This window comes from Leguminivora glycinivorella, chromosome 8, assembly GCF_023078275.1.
Source record: "Leguminivora glycinivorella isolate SPB_JAAS2020 chromosome 8, LegGlyc_1.1, whole genome shotgun sequence".
In the NCBI taxonomy this organism is placed as follows: domain Eukaryota; kingdom Metazoa; phylum Arthropoda; class Insecta; order Lepidoptera; family Tortricidae; genus Leguminivora; species Leguminivora glycinivorella.
Genome location: NC_062978.1, coordinates 5433930 through 5449666, shown reverse-complemented (window position 1 = coordinate 5449666; position 15737 = coordinate 5433930). Strand labels below are relative to the sequence as shown.

The window sequence follows — 15737 nt, the reverse complement described above, 5'->3', positions numbered from 1 at the left end:
ATATTTTTTGATTTTTTGTCACAGAACAGAATCGTGCTTTGTGCGATCTGCCGGGTACTTTAGAAATAATTGCAGTTCATGGTATTGGTATTTAAGTGTAATTTCGTATAGTATTTAGTTATAAAACATGCCAACGACTCGCAAAAAAGTAATCAAAACCGTTTACAAAGATGAAAACGATAGCGAGCCCGAGGAGTCCGGAGATTTTAGCGACTCGGGTTCCGACGCCAAAATAACTGACGTCTCCAGCTCCGAAGACGAGGAGCAAGCCGTGTCCTCAGGAGAAGAATTTGAAGACGAAGATTCAAAAAGCAGTAAACCCAAAAAAGCAGCACCGAGAAGAAGGCCGCAATTTGCGAAAAACTTCATTAAAAAGATTCGCGATGAACCTCCGGATGATTTGGGTGAAAATTCTGCTGCCACAAAAGCATTCTCGGTGAAGGATTTAACCGATGCTGATAAACTGTTGCCTTCTTTTCTCAACCTATCAGAAAGTGGTAAGTGGACTTAGTTTAAGAGTTTCCCCTTTATTTTATAACTGGGCCTTCACTGGCTCTGTAGTTATTGCCAACCGATATTACCATTAAATTAAGCCGTTAACTTTAACCTAAATAGTCTCAGAAAATACAACATTAGTTTTAGACTTGATTTATAAATCACAATCATATCAAAACAGAAAAAAAAATTGTTAGGTGTTAAAAATATACACTTTCAATTAATGTCCTGTATCTGCGGAGCCCTTCTTAGAAAGAAAGAAGGAAAATGGAGTAAAGAGATCACTAACTGGTACCCCAGAGGATGCAGCCGTAAGAAAGGCCCACAGCTCTGTAGATGGGAAGATGAAATAAAACTAACAGCGGGACCATTCTGGAGAAGAGCAACCATGGACAGGACACACTGGAGGGATTTAGAGGAGGCCTTTGCCAGGAGGCAAACTGAGCTACGAGACTTAATTTAAAAACTAAAGAACAGATATAAAACTAAAAACAAAATACGAAACTTAACTTTAATGCCAACAATGATAATTCAAACTTAATTTAAAACTCAGTAAGAAAGGCTATTTTAATTTTAATTTTAATTAATTTTAATCTGCGGAGCCCAAACACCTAGCTTGCAGAATGTTAATCTGGCCCTATGGATAGAATAGACAAAGATATATCACTGGGAATAGTGTAGCAAGGAATTAGAACCTTACTTTGCTGTATTTATTATACAATACTTACATACAAAGGACATAGATAAACACATCTGTATTCCCTAATGGGTCAGTTTGGTAAAGTACATGAAACTGCTCAAGTTTCACTGCCACTCTTGGCAGTATCTAGTAAAAAAAAACGAAATTGTGATATTTGGGCCATTTTTTTTTTTCAAAGTTGTCCACCCCACTTTTATTGTAACATGGGTATTTTTTATGTGATACATACTCTGAATCGCAAGGTCTTTCGATCCTGATGGGAGAAAAAAATGTCCCAAGATTTCCATACATTCTTCAAACCTTCCATTCCGTTACCGCCATACAAAATGTATGAAAAAATATGTAACGGAATGGGAAAACCTTCAAGACACTTTTTTTCCCTATTAGGATTGAAAGAGAACGCGATTCTGAGTGGAAACCACATAAAGAATTCCAAATACATAAAACGAGGTGGACAACTTTAAAAACAATGGCCCATGTATTAGTTATGTGGTATAATATCAAAGTTTGGTGAGAAACATAAATGTGAAGAATATAATGTACTTATCACTACATAGTATAAAACAAAGTCACTTTTTCTGTCCCTATGTCCCTATGTCCCTTTGTATGCTTAAATCTTTGAAACTACGCAACGGATTTTGATGCTGTTTTTTTTAATAGATAGAGTGATTCAAGAGAAAGGTTTATATGTATAATAACATCCATTAAATAGTGGAGAAGTACTGTTATTTTTGAGGTTTCTAATGTGATGTCGTAAATAATTACATGCGGGTAGATTATATTTATTTGTCTACCCCGAACATTTATATAAATTAATATCGGGTAGTTTTGTGTTGTTTACATCTCCGGTGACATTTCGCTGGGACGTCAGTCTTCGCGACCACGGCCAGTGCAACCTGGCCGAAACGTTGGGAAAAAAGGTAAAAATAATGTTAATTAATCGCATTCGACCTGTATGTGACTTTAAATATGTGTACAAAGCGCGAGAACTTAGTGTTATCTTGATAAGAGATAGGGATAGCGATAGGGATAGCGATATCACTACATAGTATAAAACAAAGTCGCTTTCTATGTCCCTATGTCCCTTTGTATGCTTAAATCTTTGAAACTACGCAACGGATTTTGATGCGGTTTTTTTTTTAATAGATAGAGTGATTCAAGAGGAAGGTTTATATGTATAATAACATCCATTAAATAGTGGAGAAGTACTGTTATTTTTGAGGTTTCTAATGGGATGTCGTAAATAATTACATGCGGGTAGATTATATTTATTTGTCTACCCCGAACATTTATATAAATTAATATCGGGTAGTTTTGTGTTGTTTACATCTCCGGTGACATTTTACTGGGACGTCAGTCTTCCGCGACCACGGCCAGTGCAACCTGGCCGAAACGTTGGGAAAAAAGGTAAAAATAATGTTAATTAATCGCTTTCGACCTGTATGTGACTTTAAATATGTGTACAAAGCGCGAGAACTTAGTATTATCTTGATAAGGGATAGGGATAGCGATAGGGATAGCGATAGGGATAGCGATAGCGATAGGGATAGTGATAGGGATACGGATACGGATACGGAAACGGATACGGATACGGATAATATGGGTATCGTTAGAGGGATACGGATAATCGGTCGGCGGTCTCTTACAATCAAAGTGCTCTAAGACGATCGTTGTTTGCTTGCTTGAAGATTACGTTTGCGATAAGTATAAGCAAAATGTAAAAAATTGTAAGGGATAATAGAAAAAAGTACTTTTTACCCACCGATCATATAGTGTCGAAATACGGGCTATGTGGGATGTTTATAAAGGTTTCCCCAGCGTATATAGAATTACCTACGCTGTGGTCGATGTGTAATATTTCTACAATCATTGCAAGCAAAAGTATTATGTGCAATCGAAATAATCGCAGATAAATATACCAGAGAAACCTAAGGATCCAAATGAAAATCTTAATGAATACTTTTATTACGCGGGCGAAGCCGCGGGTAAAAGCTAGTTTGATAAATAAATTAAAAAAAAAAATGTCTAAACTTACAGACAGCAGTGATGATGAATCTCCCAGAAAACCACCGAGTATACCTACCAACACCACCTTCTCATCCGCCAATGATGCAGACAGCGACCATGAAACTAAAATGGAGTATCAAGATGTGAGCATCAATTTTTTTTTTTATAATGGGCTTTCTCATGGCCACAGACTAGCAGAGGCGAAGATGTGGCCTGCAATGGAGCCAACTTGCCCAGAAGGTGCCTGTTCACCCTTAATTTGAAGTTTGCTGGGTCACATCATGGGTCAGACTAGACAAGTGGCTTTTGAATAATAATACTAACTAACATGACTTTGCTAACTATAAATCATGAGACACTGTGTGACATACGCTCATCAGCTGAATAGCTGCTTATCTATAATTGAATAATAATAATAATTGCCTTTAGATTAAAGAGTCTAAAAGGGCCTCTGTGCTATTGGCTTTTGGCCCCACACATGCCTCCCAAAGGTCGGGACCCCATGGTTCCGAGATATGGTAAGACATACAAATAATACTCGTAATAATAAGTTCCAGCTTTTAAAAGTGTAGTTTACTCAATTCTTCAAATAAAAAAAATTGGTGAATACTCCTTAAAACAGTTTTTTACTTAAAAAAATTTCTTTAGAATTATGAGAGTGAAAGCATCACACATTAATTAGACAATTCATCATTTTATAATAATCCATACTAATATTATAAATGGGAAAGTGTGTGTGTCTGTTTGTTTGTCCGTCTTTCACGGCAAAACGGAGCGATGAATTGACGTGACTTTTTAAGTGGAAATAGTTGAAGGGATGGAGAGTGACATAGGCTACTTTTCGTCTCTTTCTAACGAGAGCGAACCCGCGGGTAAAAGCTAGTTAAATTATATTTATTTAGTGTAGCTTTGTAGAAAGATTTTTTTTACTCATGGAAGTCATGGAGAAGAGGAGTCCTAACTCTCTTCATTGCTACTACTTCCCTTACTTTACTAGTTACCTGTTACAGTAGTTACTAATCAATGTCAATTTGTTCTAGGTATGGTCTAAAAACATACCCGACAACAGTGACGAGATTGCCCAAAAGACTTTCAAGGAATTGGAAATCCACAAAACCAAAATCGAAGAGACAAAAGCCTCAATCCTCAATTACACGGCCAAGAATTCATCCCAGGCCTTTGATGTCAAGGATCTGTTAGCTCAGGGAGAGGAAGTGTTGCCAGAACCCCCTGAAGTTAAGAAAACTAAGAAAAAGAAGAAACAAAATGACAGTGATTCTGAAATGGAGGATTGGGAGGAGGTGAAAGGTAATAATAATAAAATTAATGGATACCGTTTTATTAGGCAGGCGTCCGGTTTTTTATCCATAGCCCAGTATTTAGTCCATCACTTTCATCAAAATTGACCCGTTCATTTTAGATTCCATTAATTCTCAAATAGTCCTTACACCCTGGCGGGTGTTGCCTCTGCGTGTGTCCCATGACACGGGCAAGGGCAACATCCGCTCGGTGTACCCCTTACATTTCATTAAAGTGTCGAAAGGGCCTCTACGCGTTGGCTTCGGCCCCGTGCACGCCTTCCAAAGGTCCGGAATACCATTGTTCCGTGATGGGAAAGACATACAAATTAATGGAGTCGTTAGGGCTACATGCCCCAGGGGTGGAAGTGAAAATTTGCGTAAGACGCGAGTTGGTACAGTGGCTTAACAGCCACTGGGCAGAAAGCGGAGTACACCTCTCGACACCCTCGAGTTCTCACACCGGTGTTGCCCTTGAGCCATCTTGGTTGTCGCTTTTTGTGGGGGCCCATCTTGTGGGGACGAGTCACCGTCTGCCGGAAGTAAAATTGGATACCGTTTTATTAGGCAGGCGTCCGGTTTTTTATCCATAGCCATTATAGTCCATCACTTTCATCAAAATAGACCAGTTCATTTTAGATTCCATTAACTCTCAAATAATCCTTACACCCTGGCGGGTGTTGCCTCTGCGTGTGTCCAATGATATGGGCAAGGGCGACATCCGCTCGATGTACCCCTTACATTTCATTTAAAGTGTCGAAAGGGCGTTGGCTTCGGCCCCGCGCACGCCTCCCAAAGGTCCGGAATACCATACATACAAATTAATCACTTATTAGGCAATTTTTTGATGATCACTGTAATTTTTTACGATCATGATGAGAAGATAAACATAATTTTGACATGTAGCAAATTTATAGTGTAATTTGTACTTGTACCATGAAATAAAAAAATCTAATGTAAATTTTGTAATTTATATTTATTATTTCTTCACACATTGTAAATTTCGTTCTGTATCTGTCATTTGTCATTTAGTTTGTGTAGCGACCGTTGGCGCTAGTAACATGCGAACGCTTATTGTCAAACCACCCTGTGTCCGACCGGACTATTGCAGGTTCGATTGGCACATCTATTATTATTATTGTCAATGTTTTATTTTATAACTTTTGTGTGCTGTATGTTTCCTTATTTTTGTATTTTGTTCTTTATGCCTTGTGTTTCTTTAGTTTTGTCTGTTGCCTTCCGTGATTTTTCTCACTTAATGGTCTCACCGGAAGACCAGCGCTGGAAGTCGCCAGCAATATGCTGAGGTGAGGCCGTTTCGTGCCACTTTATTCTCCTATGTCATTCATAAATATTGTTTATTGTCTGTGTGTGTTTACGAATAAAACTTTTCTATTCTATTCTATTCTATAATGTAATCTAAGAATGTTATGATTGAAATGAATATGCAATAATGCTCTCTGAGAGAAGTATATTTTACATGTTGGTATTATAAATAGATCATAGAAAGATTTTTCTCTAAAATAATCAATCAAAGAGCACTTAGTGTTGTCTGCAGCACGGCAGAGGCATACCAATATTTAAAAAAATGTTATTGCCATATATAATATAAATACATTTGTGAGTGTGCACGGGAAAACGTCACACTTTGTCGATTGCTATAAAGCCGCTTTGTCAGTTTATTCATATAAAGATGCAAGCAAATCTTGTCTTAATGGTAACCGACAAAGTGGGACGTTTTACTAAACACACTCACATTTAACAATTTTACATGTAATTACAACAATACATAATAGTCTTATCTCTCTCTTCTTCTTCCTCGGTTCCTCATGGCTGAGGGTCGCGACCACATGAGGTCGTTATTTTTCGCACCAAAGTTCTCCACTCCGCACGGTCTTCTACAGTCCTCATAATAGGCGCCCGTGTTAATCCCTGGCCTTCTTAACGCTGTCCACCCAGCGGGTCTTATAAATAGTCTTATAATGAAGCAACTTTTAAACTATCTATTTAACATTTTCAGAGTCAAAACCACTTCCAGCTTCCGGATTGCAGGTGGTAGTTGACTTCCCCGATGCTGTCCACAGGAAATCTAAAAAGCTAGATGTTGAGATGATGATGAGGAGGAAAATGAACAGGGTTAAAAAAGAGTACCAAGTGTACATGCATAAGGTCCACGTCTTGTGCTGGCTGGGCCACGGAAACTATGTAAGCTCCGTTTTAAATGACCAGGAAATAATGAGTGCAGTATTAACGCTAGTCCCATCGAAAGAATGCTACCCGGGTGAAAGAGTTGATGTAAAATATGTTGAACAGATCACTAAATGGTTAAAGAATAAAATGACTTTAGTACAAGATAAGCACGAGAACAAATTCAAGCCTAAATCGCCCCCTCTTAAGGATATCTTGTTGAAAGAGATCAAGAACAAAACAGTTTCAACTAAGAAGTTTATGTTTTTCATTTTTGTTAGCATGTTAAGAGCTCTCGGTCTACAGTGTCGAGTCATGTTCAATTTTGTAACATTGCCAATTAGGCCGCCTAGTTCCGAACTCTGTTCTCTATCTACCAAGGAAAAAGAAGAAAAGCAAAATGCGGAACCTAAAAAAGAAGATACAAAAAAATCTGCTCAGAAAAAATCATGCAAATCGAAGAAAAAATCAAAACAGATACCACAAGTTGATGGAAACTATGATAGTGACATGGATGTGGATGATATATATTTTAGTGATACAAACATAATGCAAGTTGATGGCAATGATGATGGTAATATTGTAGCTAAAAGTCGTAAAACTAGACGAAGTAAAGCATCTATAGCTATAGAACCCACAGAAAAAGATGAGGATGTTTCACCACCTAAAAGGGCAAGAAGTGCTGCCAATCCCTTAAATTCTGAACCTTCGAAAAGTGTATCCCAAGATAAAATTCTACCAAAGAAGAGAAACAGAAAAGCCAGTGAAGAGAAATCTAAAGCTCAAGAAACAAAACCGGTCAAAGTAGATAAAAATAAAGCTTCACCAGCTTCTAAGACACTTTCTTTAAATAGACGTGGCAAAACTATTAAAGAAACTGAACCAAAAGAAAGCAAAAATGATATTTCAACTACTTTACAAGAAAATTCAAGTAAAAAGGATACAACTGCAAAACAGACTGATCCTCCAAAAATTATTGTAACTAACGAAAATAACAAGGCAGTTAGTAGTAAATTCTTTGAAAGTAATAGCAGTGCTGAATCTAGCAAATCTGCTACACGGAGCCGATCTAAAACTGCAGACGTAAAAAACGTACGAAATGCTAAAGATTCTGTAAATAAAAATACTAAGTCTAGGTCAAAGAGTGCTGGCACTTCGGAAACTAGTAAATATTTCAACGACAGTGCAAAGACACCAACTAAAATCGTTCCTAAAAGAACTAAGAAGACAGTTAGAGATCCTGATGATGAACTTAGAGTGAGTCACCGAGATCTTGCGCCGAAAATAAAGACATCTCCTAAGAATGATGTGGCTTCTACACTGATTGCAATCATGAAAGACAGAATGGAAGAGTCGATGAATAATGTGAAAGCGATAAAGAAGAAAACGAAAACTGTAAAAGGTTGGTATTCTGCTGTTTTTTGAAATTACGCATTACTGAGTTAAATATTTTGTTTTAGAGTTAATAAGTCAAAAGGAAGGCAAAAGACCGGCACACGTGGAAGCTGCTCCACCTACAAGAGTACAACTCTTAAATGATTGATGATGATGATGATCCACACTAATATTATAAATGGGAAAGTGTGTGTGTCTGTTTGTTTGTCCGTCATTCACGGCAAAACGGAGCGACAAATTGACTTGACTTTTTATGTGGAGGTAGTTGATGGGATCGAGAGTGACATAGGCTACTTTTTGTCTGTTTAATGCGAGCGAAGCCGCGGGCATAAACTAGTAATGAATAATTCTTTTGAAAATTTATTTTTCATGGTTGGTTTCGGGCGGGCAGGGTCAGAGAATGTGTTATGCTGGAGATGTTTTCTCTAAAAAATTTGGATTTTAGGCCTTTTTGTAGCGAAAAATTGGATTCACCAGAGTATATGGTTGTTAGCGTATGTTGTATAATTGTCGAAATCCTGTTCATCTTTAAATGTATAATTTCATCATTATTTAAGCAGGAAAATCAAAGACCAAAGGCGACAGTGATTACGAACCTGAAGCAGCGAGTGACGACGATTTCAAACCGACCAAAATCAGTCCGAAGCCAAGTGGCAGTCGGAAGATCGACCGGCGCGTGTTGTCCACTGATGACGAGGCGCCTAGAGACAAGACGGATGTCTGGTGCGAAGTGTTTGTTGAGGAGTTGGAGCAGTGGATAGCTGTCGATGTGGTGAAGGGGCAGGTTCACTGCACTAATGAGATTTATGTAAGTGTTGCCGAGTTTCATCATCATCATATCAGGCTTTTATTGTCCACTGCTAAACATGGGCCTCTCTTCTAGTACGCCACTTCTCCCTGACCTGAGCTAGTCTCATCCAGTTGTGTCGCAATTTTCCGGATGTCATCCACTCAACAAGCCAATGGATGCCAAGCGCTTCTTACATCTGTAAGCGGCCACCATTCCGTTAACATTTCAGTCCATCTGCCATCACTCTGCCTAGCAACATGTCCCAAGTCCCAACCAACTCCATTTTAGTTTGGTTTTGCCGAGTTTCACGTCTTCTTAGTTGTTTCTTTTTGATAATGCGGTTAGTGCCATCATAGCCCGTAATACACCCTTATTTTTTTTTAATACTACGTCGGTGGCAAACAAGCATACGGCCCGCCTGATGTAAAGCGATCACCGTAACCTATGGACGCCTGCAACTCAAACAGTGTCACATGCGCGTTGCCACCCCATTAGAAACTTGTACATTCCCTTGTGATTCGTTTGCTAGTTTCTTATCGTAAAATGTTTACAGAGCCGAGCGACCCACCCCGTCTGCTACGTAGTCGGTTGGGACAACAACAACTACCTCAAAGACCTGACGCGTCGCTACGTGCCTCACTGGAACACCGTCACCCGCAAGCAACGAGCCGAACCCGTCTGGTGGGACACGGCTATATCGCCTTGGAAAGGACCAAGAACGCCACGGGACAGAGAAGAGGATGAGGCTCTGGATAGAATGCAGTTAGATGCCCCCTTGCCTAAGAGCATAGCTGAGTAAGTTATATTTATTATTAGTAATATTACTTGATGATGAAATGACATTTCCTGAAAAGCCTCTCGCTACGTGCCTCAATAAAAAGAGGAAGTCAAAGCTTTGAATAAGATAAGAGTATTGCTGAGTGAGTGATGTTTATTATACTATATACTTGATGTTGAAATGACAACAACTGCCTCAAAGACGTCACATGCCTTACTGCGGTGTCCTACTATGTTTGTGTGGTGGGTGTGGGACATAGCTATCTCACTGTGGAAAGGGCCCAAGACTGCCTGAGATACGGGAGGAAAAAAAGCGTTAGAAATGATGCATTTGGATGCTCTCTCAGTATTGCTGAGTACTCAAACCTAAAGCTTGGGTTTGCCTAGGTGCTGTCATATAGCTGCGGCAGTCTCTATACTTCGTAGCTCATTGAGCATGCAGTTGTAGTTGTGTACAGTGAAGTGCAAAAATACGTATCGAAATAATCGTCTCATAATTATATGGTACTACGCTCTTATTACACCGGACTAAGATGCTATAGAACATATTTTTGAGTAAGATGTGTAATTGTGTACACCCATATTTTTACACTTGACTGTACATGCGTGATGACAGAACTCGCTGGTCGTTTGCACGTACTCAGACATAGAAATGATGCGCGTGTATTGCCCGACAGGAGCGTCCATTTGACGAACTTGCGACAGGCGTATTCAATACAAATCGCCTGGCAGGCCCGATCTCCTTCCTTCCTATATCTGTGAGTATAACTTACAGTAATCATTTCAATGTTTACAGATACAAGAACCACCCTCTCTACGCGTTGAAGCGTCACCTATTGAAATACGAGGCGCTGTACCCGCCCGACGCGGCGACGCTCGGGTTCGTACGCGGCGAGGCGGTGTACGCTCGCGACTGCGTCTACATCTGCCGCTCCAGAGACACCTGGCTCAAGGAGGCGAAGGTAGTGCGGCTGGGGGAAAAACCGTACAAGGTCGTCAAAGCGAGACCCAAGTGGGATAAGGTGGGTATCAATATTAAAATAAAAATTTGGGGATACATACGGTCCGTTCCACGTCTTACGCCTTACGTCGCTTGTGTGAATTTCATGCCTAACGTTTCACAATTCAAATTTTCTTTATAACAATTCAAATTATCTATCTATTCATACTATTTTATCTCATCCTTTTCAGCTATCCAACAAGCTAATAACCGATAAACCGCTGGAAATATTCGGTCCATGGCAAGTCCAAGACTACGAGCCGCCGGTCGCCGAGAACGGAGTCGTGCCTCGCAACGCGTATGGCAATGTCGAGCTGTTCAAGGCCTGCATGTTGCCTAAAGGCACCGTGCATATCAAGCGTAAGTATATCAGTAAAAGGTCCTATAGAGTCCTAAGTGAGGCTTACGGCGACGTTCAAGGCCTGCATGTTGCCTAAAGGCACCGTGCATATCGAGTGTAAGTATATCAGTAAAAGGTCCTATAGATAGTGAGGCTTACGGCGACGTTCAAGGCCTGCATGTTGCCGAAAGGCACCGTGCATATCAAGTGTAAGTAGAAGAGTAACTGGAGTAGCGAATATTCGGTCCGTGTCAAGTCCAAGTACATGTCGGCGGCCGCGAGTTCGCAGCCCATTCAGTGGTGACGACCTTCGCGCGGGGCAATAAAATTCAATGTCGGCTGCTCGCATGGGACCGTTTGTTAATGAAGGTAAGAATTTAGAATGGCGGCATTTTGTGAACATCAAAAGAGTGAGCCTTCTGTACTTGTACTATTATATATTCTGTGGCATAGTAGCGAATATTCGGTAACTGTTCAAGGCCTGCATGTTGCCTAAAGGCACCGTGCATATCAAGTGTAGGTACGTATAAGGGCCGGTGGCACTAAGGGCCAGTTGCATCAACCACATTTGACATACACATCATCGTCACGCGGCAGAGGTCTATGGAACTTCTCATACAATAAAATTTAGCTAACGTCAAAACGTGACAAAAACGTCAAACGGTGACAGACAGTTTGGTGCAACCGACCCTTAACCGTCTGTCGTCAAAGCGTTCCTTAAATTTTATTGTACGGGAAGTTCCATAGACCTCTGCTGCGTGACGAATTGACGATGATGTGTATGTCAAATGTGGTTGATGCAACGGGTCCTAAGAGTAACCATATGTGGTCCTAAGAGTAACTATATGTAGTAGCGAATATTCGGGCCGTGGCAAGTGGAAGACTACGAGCGGCCGGTGGCCGCGAGAACGGTTACATCGAGTTGTTCCAGGTCTGCATGTTGCCTAAAGGCACCGTAGTATAACGGCTCAGCCACGACAATGGTCTAAGCGCGACAGCGGTGAGCGGCGTCCATACATTAGAGCGAGACACAGCGATGGGACTTTTCATTCGCACGTATGGCTGCCGCTCACCGCTGTCGCGCTTAGACCAATGTCGTGGCTGGGCCGTAAGAGTGTCCTGAGTGCTCGCACTAGTGCACGCTATGCAGCGTCGAATTGAACTTCAATTGTTTGACATGCACGCCACACGCCCAGCCCGTCTGCACCGCCAATATGAGCGTTCACTCAGGCCTTAGTGCGTTTTCACATTATCCGATCCGATATCGGATGTAGGACCGATATCCCATACATTACAGGCGCCATCTTGGATTTTTCCCATTGAAATCCTTCCGACATCCGATATCGGATCGGATAATGTGAAAACGGACTTACACTAAGAGGAACCAGTATAAATAAATAATAAATAAATAAATATTGGGGACACCTTACACAGATCAACTTAGCCCCAAACTAAGCAAAGCTTGTACTATGGGTGCTAAGCGACGATATACATACTTAAATAGATAAATATATACTTATATACATAGAAAACATCCATGACTCATGAACAAATATCTGTGCTCATCACACAAATAAATGCCCTTACCGGGATTCGAATCCAGGACCGCGGCTCAGCAGGCAGGGTCACTACCGACTGAGCCAGACCGGTCGTCAAAAGTATAAGTATTCGTATGGCTCGTACTACCTGCTACATTGCCCAAAGGCACCGTGCGTATCAAGTGTCTAATTAAAACTAATCTAATTGGCTAGTCTGTGGCCAAGAGTAAGCCCATTTACAATTTTAAAAAAATCTGAGCTATTTACTTTTATACATTGGGAAACATCTTACACAGATCGACCAGGGGCCCGTTTCTCGAAAGGTACAAGTCTTGTATTACAAGTGCGCGAACTGTCAAATCGTATGGGTTGTCATGGAAACACACTTGTAATACAAGGCTTGTATCTTTCGAGAAACGGGCCCCTGGGGCCCATTTCTCAAAACTGTTACAAGCTGAAGTCTCAACCACGTCTAAACCAACTAACCACGTTGTAACTTGTAGCTTCGAGAAATGGGCCCCTGATTACATAGATATTTGATGACTTGTTGTGATTACAGTGCCCGGCCTAAACAAAGTGGCCAAGAAGTTGAACATAGACTGCGCGCCAGCTATGACAGGCTTCGACTTCAACGGCGGCTGGTCGCACCCCGTGTACGACGGCTTCGTCGTCTGCCAAGAGTTTGAGGAGGTCATCACGCAAGCCTGGCTCGAGGTAAGGCGCTACCAAAGACAGTATAAGACAGATAAAGAATGAATGATAATGTATCTCGTTTAGATGTCGCCTTTGGTTGATACTAGGTTATATATTTAACAATGTAACAAGGGTATGGGTCAAATAGACTGAGGTTCTAAGTATTCTTTCTAACCCTGTGTCGAGATATGGTTGGCTAGTCTGTGGTCAAGAGCAAGCCCATTCATAATAATAAAAAATAAATATGGCAGTCAATGCAACATGACTTCAAATTTGACAAAAATCTTCTGTAGGTATCCATTCTGTTTGCTGCAATCGAATGTCAGATTTAATTTTTAATCCACGGAAATAACGGAAGAGCAAAACCGATAAAAAGGGGAATGTGTGAGAAATTACATGAAACGAAACGACAAACGCTTACGATAATATTGTTTTCGTAGCTAGCTATTTTAATCGCTCTTATCCAATACGGATTGGCGGGACAGAGCCAGACTGCGTTTCGCTCGGCGTCTAGCGTCAATTATTGTCATTTCGTCTAGGCCGGTTGCTACCACCCAACTGTCTAACATTCAAAACTTAATTTACAGGACCAAGAAGAAATGGAAAGGCGCGAGAAAGAAAAAACCGAAGCAAGAGTGTACGGCAACTGGAAGCGGCTGATCAAGGGTCTCATGATCAAGGAGAGGCTCAAACTGAAGTACGGGTTCGAGGAACCTAGCACCTCGGACAAAGCCAAGGGCTCTAAAGGACCTAGGTTTGTGACGAAGAAGAAAAAGTGAGGTGAAAATGTAAGAAAAGAGACGTGAGATTACTGCAGATGGTGTCACTTTACACACAGTCAACACCAATAGTAGCGGATAATAACGCGCCAAATGTATATGATATCTTATATTTGGCGGCCAGAAAGGTACGACAAATTTCTTTCGACAGAAATTGCCAGCTTTCGTGAAACATATCTTAAATCCTGTTGAATTATGGTTTTATACAAAAAAACGTGCGTATGTGGTCGAGAGCTCTAATAGGGCTACATTTAAATTGTTTTTACCTCTCTGATGAAAAACATGCGCGTCCACATATGGAGTGTGCACGAGAAAACGTCCCACTTTGTCGATTGCTATAAAGCCGCTTTTTCAGTATAAAAATACAAGTAAATCTCGCCTTAATGGTAACTGACAAAGTGGGACGTTTTACTAAACACACTCACAAATTATTATGTAGAGCAAGGCACGTCACGAGGCAAGGTTCTCGCGCGTCAATTTCCAAAGGCGACTTGCCTCGGTTGTCAAAACTCGCAGGCAAGTCTCGGCCCCCTTCTGAGGCACGTCTACGTTAAACATTTAGAATAGAATAGAATAAACATTTATTCGTGAACACAGGCAAGACAAAATACACATAATAACAACAAGACAGAAAATAATGAAGTGCCACGAAATGGCCTCATCTCAGCGTGTTGCTGGTGACTTCCAGCGCATTTGCATCACGAATACATTGCCTTGCACTGTGTGGATCCGCCTAATGATATAAACCGTCTCCCACTCCCACCAGTGATATAGTAAAATGCGCAATATGAATTATGAAGCATTGCCAGTGAACTATTACCGCCTATACACGTTAATTATGTATTAACTTTTGAGGTTGTTAAACTTACTTTAATAATTAGAATTAAGTCACCCTTTTGTTTTTGTTATTTGTTTTAATTATTTCTACGGGTATTGATTGAAAAGTATAGTAAGTGTAATGCTTTAATTTTTGCGGATTTTTGTTGAGATTCGTCAGTTATCATGTAAATGTTGAAATGCTCGTTTTAATTATGTTATGCATGATTTTTTTTTAATTGAGTAATGTAATTACAATTATTTCTTTTAATTAAAAGTTATAATTTTACATACTTTGTTTATTTTAGTAAGTATGACGCCAAAATCTACATATACAGGCTGCTCCTATTACGTTTGGCTATACTCTGAGGGTAAAAGGGGGTTGGGGATATTTCGGTGAATCACATGTATTTTTTTTTGGAATAGCATTTTTTTATAATTTCAAGTTTGGCCCCTTAGTAAAAGTTAAATCATTAGTATAGGTGAAAAACTTAAGAAAGTCACCTGTTGTATGTGTGAGTGACGTGTTCGAATAGGCGTTTGTTTTGTTTGTGTTACTAATTTTAAATATGTGTTCTCCACAGAACTTAATTTAGATAGAAGAAACAAATTCATATATTTGTATAGGGGCCGAGCGTGTCAAATTTTGTACTGAAGTTGACTGTAATTTTAAATATGTCTCAGGCTCTTGATTGTTCATAATTTTTGTGTTGTTGCAATTGAATATCACGTAACGAGGCATTTTTTATGTTTTGTTGACTTCAACTTACAAAAATTGACGCCCGAAAGCTGCAAATACGGACAACTGTTTTCACTGATTCTAAGTAGATACACTTGATCTATGGTATATATGACATCTGTGGTGTTCTCTATTCGAACACGTCACTCACACTTATACAACAGGTGACTTTCTTAAGTTTTT

General features: G+C 40.2%; 1 protein-coding gene across 1 annotated transcript; it reads left to right on the top strand.

The window, feature by feature from the left end:
* Window positions 1-15360, top strand: LOC125229050 (DNA repair protein complementing XP-C cells homolog). The gene is made up of 10 exons (XM_048133824.1): window positions 1-497; window positions 3233-3345; window positions 4243-4510; window positions 6521-8089; window positions 8643-8890; window positions 9426-9667; window positions 10446-10671; window positions 10841-11009; window positions 13087-13241; window positions 13808-15360. The coding sequence occupies exons 1-10, from the start codon at window positions 128-130 to the stop codon at window positions 13997-13999; spliced, it is 3552 nt and encodes a 1183-aa protein (XP_047989781.1). The 5' UTR covers window positions 1-127; the 3' UTR covers window positions 14000-15360.
* Window positions 15361-15737: the final 377 nt, after the last annotated feature.

Bases quoted from the DNA above. Each gene is read 5' to 3' on its own strand.
- LOC125229050 (XM_048133824.1), top strand. From the start codon at position 128: ATGCCAACGACTCGCAAAAAAGTAATCAAAACCGTTTACAAAGATGAA. The intron at 8,891-9,425 runs GTAAGTGTTGCC...AAATGTTTACAG, and splicing joins ACTGCACTAATGAGATTTAT to AGCCGAGCGACCCACCCCGT. The intron at 9,668-10,445 runs GTAAGTTATATT...CAATGTTTACAG, and splicing joins TTGCCTAAGAGCATAGCTGA to ATACAAGAACCACCCTCTCT.